General features: G+C 42.2%; 1 protein-coding gene across 1 annotated transcript in view; it reads right to left on the reverse strand.

The window, feature by feature from the left end:
* The window catches only part of LOC127418092 (eukaryotic peptide chain release factor subunit 1-like), a 14,314-nt gene continuing 3,916 nt past the window's right edge, over positions 1–10,398 (reverse strand). The window contains exons 3-11 of the mRNA XM_051658478.1: positions 8,098–8,273; positions 6,911–7,050; positions 6,698–6,836; positions 6,133–6,323; positions 4,117–4,246; positions 3,615–3,788; positions 3,278–3,342; positions 591–738; positions 1–448 (exon numbers count right to left, since the gene is read on the reverse strand). Coding sequence (XP_051514438.1) covers positions 366–448; positions 591–738; positions 3,278–3,342; positions 3,615–3,788; positions 4,117–4,246; positions 6,133–6,323; positions 6,698–6,836; positions 6,911–7,050; positions 8,098–8,273 — 1,246 coding nt within the window. The 3' untranslated portion in view covers positions 1–365. The remainder of the gene's footprint in view (positions 449–590; positions 739–3,277; positions 3,343–3,614; positions 3,789–4,116; positions 4,247–6,132; positions 6,324–6,697; positions 6,837–6,910; positions 7,051–8,097; positions 8,274–10,398) is intronic.

Here is a 10,398-nt window from a genome sequence, read left to right on the forward strand (position 1 = left end):
TAGGATAAAAAAGAAAAATATACTTTTATTTCAAAAGGAGCGAGTCCAAAAACAGGGTGAATTTACTTCCTGGACATGTGCTGTGACTTTAATTCAAAGAGGGGAGGAGAATAAACAAAACCAAGTATTGAGTCTTATCCAATCAGAGCACTCTAATGCAGAGCTTTTTCCTTACTCATGAATAGCTCCATCTTTAATTTGATTGACAGATGATTCACTTCTCTTCTAAAACTGTCAGTGTGTTTGTGATTTACTGGGGTCAAAACACACACAAACTTTCTCTCTCCCTGTAAAAAAAAGAATGATTTTTCTTTCCATATTTCCTCAAATCTTCATTGATTTTGCCCTAGTTCAGTCCCGACTACCTAGTAGTCATCCAAATCAAAAAACTCCTCGTCGTCTTCCTGGTGTTCCATCCCTTGGAAATCCACTCGGTATCGCAAAATACCTGCAAAAAACAAACAAAACTCATTTAAGATAAGATTAAACGATAACACGACTTTTCTACGTCAACAGTATTATCATGAAAAGCATCTAAAAAGTCAAATGCATCGTCTTTTGTATGTTGACCAATGATTCTCTGCGCTCACCTCCGATTCCTCCGAAGCCCTTGACGAACTGTGACCCCTCCTGACTTTTATCCGTCACGATCTCCAGAGTGGCTCCGAACTTCTTATAGTTATTAGCGAACCACTCCAGCAGAGGCATAGACTCGATGAGCTCGTGTTCCTGTCCTGTCTGACACGGACATCAAGAGAAAAAACACATTAAAGTTGGGGGACATTATGGCCAATTTACACCTTGCGTTAGCATGCGTTTTCGGTGATCAGATCGCTATCGAATAGCACTTGACCACATTGACCAGTGTCAATGCACTCAAGACGCATTGGGATCTAATCACTCAAACCACACCAGAAGGTGGTCAGGGACGAATTCTGACCACATTCAAAGGCAAATGAGTGCATGTACTTTAAAAGTCTGATTTCAGTCAGACTAAAGCAATAATTCGTCTGTGTAGCTCAGCGAGTAAAGACACTGACTACCACCCCTGGAGTCGCGAGTTCGAATCCAGGGTGTGCCGAGTGACTCCAGCCAGGTCTCCTAAGCAACCAAACTGGCCTGGTTGCTAGGGAGGGTAGAGTCACATGGGGTATGATATGAGTGTTACTATGGCAGACAGATAGGAGGAAATGGAAAAGTAAGGAATAATTGACGACGCACTGTTGAATTATTATTATTGTTATTATTTTTAATCCCTTTTTCCCCCAATTTGGAATGCCCAATTCCCACTACTTAGTAAGTCCTCGTGGTGGCGCGGTTACGCACATCAATCCGGGTGGTGGAGGACAAGTCTCAGTTGCCTCCACTTCTGAGACCGTCAATCCGCGCACCTTATCACGTGACTCGTTGTGCATGACACCGTGGAGACTCACAGCATGTGGAGGCTCATGCTACTCTCCGTGATCCACACACAACTCACCACATGCCCCATTGAGAGCGAGAACCACTAATTGTGACCACGAGGAAGTTACCTCATGTGACTCTACCCTCCCTAGCAACCGGACCAATTTGGTTGCTTAGGAGACCTGGCTGGAGTCACTCTGCTCACCCTGGATTCAAACTCGCAACTCCAGGGGTGGTAGTCAGTATACAAACTTTTGAACAAATCTGTATTAGGGGCAAAATTGTTTGGTGTGGTGGAAATGACACCACAACTGTGGGACAGTCGTCATTTTTGAAAAACTGATAGAAATCATTTTCACACAGTAAATATTGAAATGGTTTGTTTATTTCACTCTTTGTTTAGATGATCATAGTTTGTAACATGTAATAATTTGTATTTTTAAAATGTATTTTCATAGTCTAACATTGAAAATCTTGGTCTGGGACAAGGCTAAAACTGAGAAATCTATACAGTATATAAAAGCCGTTTATATATACAGTTATGCTCAAAAGTTTGCATACCCTGGCAGAAATTGTGAAATTTTGGCATTTGGCATGGAAATATGACTGATCATGCAAAAAAACTGTCACCACCAAAAAAACCGCCACCAACATGCTTCACAGTGGGGATGGTATTCTTTTCACTATAGGCCTTGTTGACCCATCTCCAAACATAGCGCTTATGGTTGTGATCATAAAGCTCTATTTTGGTCTCGTCACTCCAAATTACAGTGTGTCAGAAGCTGTGAGGCGTGTCAAGGTGTTGCCGGGCATATTGTAACAGGGCTTTTTTGTGGCAACTCGACCATGCAGCTCATATTTGTTCAGATATCGTCGTATTGTGCTCCTTGAAACAACCACACGGTCTTTTTCCAGAGCAGCCTGTATTTCTCCTGAGGTTACCTGTGGGTTTTTCCTTTGTATCCCGAACAATTCTTCTGGCAGTTGTGGCTGAAATCTTTCTTGGTCTCCCTGACCTTGGCTTGGTATCAAGAGATCCCCGAATTTTCCACTTCTTAATAAGTGATTGAACAGTACTGACTGGCATTTTTAAGGCTTTGGATATCTTTTTATATCCTTTTCCATCTTTATAAAGTTCCATTACCTTGTTACGCAGGTCTTTTGACAGTTCTTTTCTGCTCCCCATGGCTCAGTATCTAGCCTGCTCAGTGCATCCATGTGAGAGCTAACAAACTCATTGACTATTTATACACAGACACTAATTGCAATTTAAAAAGCCACAGGTGTGGGAAATTAACCTTTAATTGCCATTTAAACCTGTGTGTGTCACCTTGTGTGTCTGTAACAAGGCCAAACATTCAAGGGTATGTAAACTTTTGATCAGGGCCATTTGGGTGATTTCTGTTAGCATTATGATTTAAAAAGGAGCCAAACAAATATGTGATAATAAATGGCTTCATATGATCACGATCCTTAAATAAAAGACAGTTTTTTTGCATACCAAAAAGTACCAAAAATAAATAACAACGGCCAGGTTTAAATCCAATTTGGTTTAAATGCAATCTTCATATAACAAAAAGGTAAAAGTTAAACTCTGTTTGTTTGAAATTTGTCTGAAGTTGAAGAAACACCATGTGAATATGCGAAATTCAGACCACTTACAGTATTTCAGCTATTTTATTTAAATATGCATGCGCAGTTGAAGGAATTGTGAGTTTGCCAGAGAGGAATCAGCACGAGAGATCTGGCATGTGTGTCATATTATCTAGGATGCAACAAATGGAGTATGGGACCCAGGAAAGTTTGTTTAGTGTAGACAGGTGTAAACATTGTGCACAACAGATGACCTTTAACACAGATAACACACACACACCTCTTTGTCTATGAAGTGAGACTTGTCCTTCTCTTGTTCTGGGGTCAAATAAATGACTTTCTCTTCTGAAACATGTAGAGAGAGAGAGAGAGAGAGATGTTACGTTACTGGTGCACTTCCGTTCTAAACAATCGAATCTTTAACTATCTGTTGGTGCAACAACACCTTCTAGTTTAAACATTTCTCATGTTTAAACTGAACATGTCGCCACAGAGCTGTTTGAACACAAGGCTGCATTATATTGTCAATATACTCACAGTTTAAGACATCTGTTAGGCACAGAACACAGCAGAGTGATTATAATCTATCAGCAGACGATGAGTGAGTGCGTTTGTACCGTTCTCAGAGCCGTTGAGCTCCGCGCCGTGCATTCGGAAGACGTATCTCATGGTCTCCAAGTTTTCATAGACGATGAGAATTTCAACGGCCCCCATTTCCATCGCTTTCAGCGTGTCTTCAACTCCAAAACAGTACTTCCCCGTGTCCTGACTGATCTCGTCAAAATATCGCCCTGAGAGAAACAAGACCAGGATTACGTTTAGTGGCTCTTAATCCAGTTTTTTAAGGCCATTTAAAGTTGACAAAAATATAAATGTTTAGCAGATCTTTCTCTCTAAAAAATAAACCAAAAATCTTGATGACCCATGGCCAGTCAAATGCAATCTGGAATGATATCTTTGGGATTTTTCGCCCATTTTATCACCCACCAGGTGAAATTGTGAGCAAGCACCACTAGCACCATGGGCCTAATTTAAAAATGATTTCCATATGCGGTTTTATTACAGATTATACCAAATGAAATGATACACAATTGTGTCACTGTGAGAATCAGTATTTACCTATTAATTTCTTCTCCTGTATGAATTTGACATTGGACAGGACCTCAGCGGAGAGCTCGATGGCTTGATTAAAGCCGTTTTCACCCCCGTAAGAGATGTCCACCAGTTTCAATACTTTCGCCTGTAACCTCTGCAAACAATCAGAGACAAAGATACTGATGTTACTGCGATCATTAGTAGGACTTTTCAAGAAGCATTATGGGAAGCAGAGGTCGACCGATAGTGGATTTTGCTGACAGCGATAACTAAGGTGATGGAAAAGGCTGATAACCAATCAGTTGATAGCTTTTATAAATGAGCTTTTCTTACTATGAATGAAAGATTTTGTGCATAACATGGGACATTTAACAATTAAACAAGCCCACAATTCACCAGGGACTCTTATTTTGAAATGATGGAGATTTGGCTCTGTTACAATGCTCTATATTTATGCATTTACCAAATTAAGCTTTTTAAAGGCAATATATTCACCTAATTAAGGATTTTGTGTATAAATACATACATACACATATATACATTAAATCATATGAATAAATATATGAAAATCCCAGGAGATCAGCAGTTACAGAAATACTCAAACCAGCCCATCTGGCACCAACAATCATCCATGTGATTATCTACTCAGCCAATCATGCGGCAGCAGTGCAGTGCATAAAATCATGCATATATGGGTCAGGAGCTTCAGTTAATGTTCACATCAACCATCAGAATGGTGAAAAAATGTGATCTCAGTGATTTGGTCTGTGGCATGATTGTTGGTGCCAGACGGGCTGGTTTGAGTATTTCTGTATAAATCTTATGGGTCATAGTTCTGAAACATTTCTGCTTTTGCAGACAGTGATGTTGTTGTGATGTTTTGTAAGGTACTTTCAGCCCTGCGTCTTGAACGTATGTGTCCCAGGACATTTTTTTAACCATCAAAAGGCCTTCCTCTTGCCAACCATTTGCCAAATGTTTGCAAACGGCAAAGCAGTCTGGAAAAGCCATAGTTCTGCGTGGTGACATGAGAGCTGATTCACCAGGTTTGTGTTACTTTAGATTGATATTTTGCATTTAATTGTTCAAACTTGAAGCTAATATTCATGCCGTCTATAATAGACACTGATATGAAAAATTGAGTGATTGCAAAATGTAATTTTAGCAAAAACTAGAGGCTGGTACAGAGAAGGGGTGTGCAATATGTATCGTCTACGATAATATCTTAATTGTTGTTTTAACGGTGTTTGAGCTGACATTATCGAGTATGTCACTTACTTTGCAAAAACCAATCAAAAACACGCCTTGAGAGTCGTAGGTGTGCATGGTCACGCACCACAAGTTAAGCTAGTGAGCTTCTGCAAAAAAGTGAATATCCTATTAACAAGAGCGAGCTAGTACAACATAAGACTTTTACAAACACATTTTTGAAGTATGCAAAATATCATCTACTTATCGTTCTCGACAAAATCCCAGAAAATATCGAGATATCATTTTTGGTCAATATCGCTCACCCCTAGTACAGACAGGTGTCTTGTCACTTCTTCCACTTTTTAAACTTGTACCATTAAAACCAACTCGATTATTTATTTAATTCTCTCCTAAAAGACATTGTGTAAAGTACGGTAGCTACAAAATGATACACTTGGACGACAACAGGTTGGTGGACATTCAGTTAGTACAGGTAAATAAAATGACCCTCTTCATATTATTGTCTGGTTTTGTTTTGTACCCTTCCACTGTCCAGCAGAAGAGACTGGATGTCCTATGGTCTTTATGTTTTCAAACAAGTTTTCTTCTTTCAGAGTAACGAGGTAGGTGCAAGCCCTCGGACGAAGCTGGAGAGCATCAACTTCTTAGAATCCGCTGGTTTGAAGATTGGTGCAGTTGTCACCGATCGCCATCCTTCGATCCATCAGCACCGATGGATCAGTAAAATCGATATATCGGTCTACCTCTAACAGACAGTTTATTTCAACTAATAAGAGACCTTCTTAGAACTGATCAACAACTCAACAAACAATCAGATTGGTTTCTTACCGGATCGAACATGTCTGATTGGCTGAGCTCGGTTTTAAAGTCAGCGGATCCGGCGAGCACCAGTCCGGCCACGTTGACTTTATCATTGGACACATAAAGCTGCACCGCCGTTTCTGCGACCTTCCTCACGTAATTATGTCTTTTCTCCATGCGTAACCGAGCGAAACGCAGCGCAGACTGACCACCTCTTCCTGAAATAATGAATATAGATATATTAAGAGTCATTTCATTTTTTACATTCACATTTAAGAACTCGATGACACTAGAGCTGGGTGATAGTAGCTATTCTAGAAATTGTTTTGCCTTCTGGTGATTTTCAAAATCTCGATATTTATGTTTTTGGCCTGAAATGGCTTTTTCAATGCGAGGCCATTTTTGCAAAGTTGATTCAGTATGTCAATTGCATGTTGACATAGTGAATCAACATATTGGCCAAATAAGAAGCACTTTAAAATCATTGCAATATTAACAACAAGATTGCTTCATTTTAAACTACGAGCAAAATAATCACAAATATATTTATTTATGTAATAAACTGCATTCATTTAATGTGTGTGTTCAGTACCGTGTTTCTTGGGCAGGTCCACAGTAAATTTGTGCAGCACTTCTCTGGTGTTGCCCTGCAAGGTGCCGAATAGAGCTCCACTACCGTCAATAACAATAAATCCAAACTTACTGTCATCCGACAACAGCGCTGTGAGAGCCTAGAGACAGCAGAAGATGATCATGGAGCATCGGTCTCATATAAAACTCAATTCATTTGTATTTTTTATTTCACCTCAGTATGGAACTTGTTGTCGCAGAGGTACAGAGAAGTGTTGATGGGCTTGAACGGCTCAAAATCAATGTTGACTTTCTTCTCTTTACCTTCATCTGTTACTATCGTGCCGCAGTACACCACCAGACCATTAGGTGGCACTGCAGGTGATGAGAGAAAGCAAAGCCACAAAAGACAAGTCTAATTGCTATCCCACTTTAAAATGCAAAGACAACTATAAGTCATTGTAGGTTAATTTCCTTGAAATCTATAAACATTGTGTCTCTCAATGGTGCTAGGAAAATTCAATAACAATAACACTGACTAGACCAATGGCGTGAGTTTGGGGCGGGACAGAAAGCTGTTTTGAAATGGCGAGTCTGTTTGTGCACACGCACACTCACGCACGCACTCACTCGCGCACACACGCGCAGGCACTCACTCACTCACGCAGGCGCGCACGCAGTCACTCACGCAGGCACCCACTCACGCAGGCACCCACTCACGCAGGCACCCACGCACTCACTCGCGCACGCACCCACTCGTGCAGGCACCCACGCGCGCACCCACTCACGCAGGCGCGCAGGCACCCACTGACGCACCCGCGCAGGCACCCACTCACGCACCCGCGCAGGCACTCACTCACGCAGGCACCCACGCACTCACTCGCGCACGCACTCACTCGCGCACGCACTCACTCGCGCACGCACGCACTCGCGCACGCACGCACTCACTCGCGCACGCACTCACTCGCGCACGCACTCACTCGCGCACGCACCCACGCGCGCACGTGTGCAGGCACCCACACGCGCAGGCACCCACGCGCGCACCCACTCACGCTGGTGCGCAGGCACCCACTCGCGCACCCACCCGCTCGCGCACCCACCCGCTCGCGCAGGCACCCACTCGCGCAGGCACCCGCTCGCGCAGGCACCCACACGCGCACCCACTCACCCACGCACGCACTCGCGCAGGCACCCACTCACGCACTCGCGCAGGCACCCACTCACGCACTCGCGCAGGCACCCACTCACGCACTCGCGCAGGCACCCACTCACGCACTCGCGCAGGCACCCACTCATGCACGCACTCACTCGCGCACGCACCCACTCGCGCGCGCACGCAGGCACCCACTCGCGCGCGCACGCAGGCACCCACTCGCGAACGCACACACTCACGCACGCACGCACACACTCACGCGCACACACCTTTGTTATAGAGTTTGAGTCTCTGTTGGACAGATGTAATGGCTCCCAGCACTGACAGTCTGTTCACTCGACTCTTGATGTTTGATGCTGTACCAAACTCATCTGCCAACATTTTCGCCACTCGGGAGATCTGATCTTTGCGAGGAATGATGAGAGAAATCATGCTCGTCCCATTACTAAGAGAGAGACAAAGAGAGAGTTGTTATTATTATTATTTTTATTACAGTTTCTTGGCACCATTTTTTATTTGTTTCTGCTTTATTTTTTGTTATAATCTTTATTTTCTTGCCATTATTTGTTGTACACTTTGGAAATACTGTGTGTAAACCCAATCATGCCAATAAATTACTCTGACATTGACAGAGAGAAGAAGAACAAACTTGAATGTTATTTGGTTGGCAAATTACAAAAATGAACCAGCAAATAATTCAACAATTTAATCAGCTCATGCTTGCATCAATGTTTGTCTTGACAAACTGTCTTTTTCTGGTTCTTTATTCTCTTTTTTTATTATTCTGCACAGTATATAATAACCTTACAATAATAAACTCTAGTTGTCATGAAAAAACAGCTTAAATAAACAGAAAAATCGAAGAGAGAGAGTCAGAGAGAGGTCACAGGTGTCAGTATATAGTTGACTGAGAAAAAAAAAGGATTAACACATTTCTAGAGTTCTCTGCCCTCTCATTCTTTCTCTCTCTCTCACACACACACACACACACACACACACACACACACACATATATATATATATATATATATGCACACACACACACAAACACACACACACTCGGAACTGCACCCAAGAATTTCACCCACTGTTGCACTTGTGTATATGGTTGAGTGACAAAGTGATTTGATTTTGACACACACACACACACATATATATATATATATGCACACACGCACACACACACACATATATATATATATATGCACACACGCACACACACACACACACACACACACATATATATATGCATATATGCACACACGCACACACACACACACACACACACACTATACACACACACACATACATATATGCACACACACGCACACACACACACACGCACACACTATATACACACACACACACACACACATATATACACACACACACACACACACATATATACACACATATATACACACACACACATATATATATATATATATATGCACACACACACACACACACACACACACACACACACACACACACACACTGCCCTTGAATGAAGGTCTGTGTTGTTGTGACACTGCACACTCCACATATCTACCTGTCAGCAAGCATGAATGCAAAACATTCACACCAATGTCACATTTACACGCTCAATGAAACACACACTAACAGACCATTTCACAGAGACATTACCCTTGATATAAAGCTCACAGACCTCTATGATGGGCATGTGAACTAAAGAAAAGAAGTATTTTAAATGCACATGGCTCTTTCCACTCCAGTTACAACCCCCATACACACACTAGTGTATATTTTCAAGAATGTGTGCCAACACGTGTATATAAGTGACATTACATGTACAGTACATCGAGTTTAGAGGAGGTGGTGTGGCTTTGATTGTATTCACACAGTATTTAAATCCAATCTTTAGGACTGACTGTCCACAGTGTTATTTTGTAAGAGATGAAATCTGATCTACTTATTCAGACAGAACAGTTAATACCCAGCGATCATTGCCAAGAGACATTCGTCTGGCTAACGCATTTAATCTGATTTCAAACCACATCCAAATGTAGGATTTCATGTGTGTTTTTTGCTTTTCAGTCAACAATATACTTAACTAAACTCAATTTGGATTAGTGATAGACAGATATATCACCAGACTGATTAATCGGACGATATTTGACCATTTAGCAGTTATCGGTATCGGCCGAGTAACATAAGTGTTAACATTTTTCTTTTTAAAGTTCGAATCCAGGGTGTGCTGAGTGACTCCAGCCAGGTCTCCTTAGCAACCAAATTGGCCCGGTTGCTAGGGAGGTAGAGTCACATGGGGTAACCACCTTGTGGTCGTGATTAGTGGTTCTCGCTCTCGATGGGGCGCGTGGTAAGTTGAGAGTAGCATGAGCCTCCACATGCTGTGAGTCTCCGCAGTGTCATGCACAATGAGTCACGTGATAAGATGCGCGGATTGACAGTCTCAGAAGCGGAGGCAACTGAGACTTGTCCTCTGCCACCCGGATTGAGGTGAGTAACCGTGCCACCACGAGGACCTACTAAGTAGTGGGAATTGGGCATTCCAAATTGGGAGAAAAGGGGATACATTTATACATTTA

Source organism: Myxocyprinus asiaticus, chromosome 27 (genome assembly GCF_019703515.2).
Source record: "Myxocyprinus asiaticus isolate MX2 ecotype Aquarium Trade chromosome 27, UBuf_Myxa_2, whole genome shotgun sequence".
NCBI classification, from domain to species: domain Eukaryota; kingdom Metazoa; phylum Chordata; class Actinopteri; order Cypriniformes; family Catostomidae; genus Myxocyprinus; species Myxocyprinus asiaticus.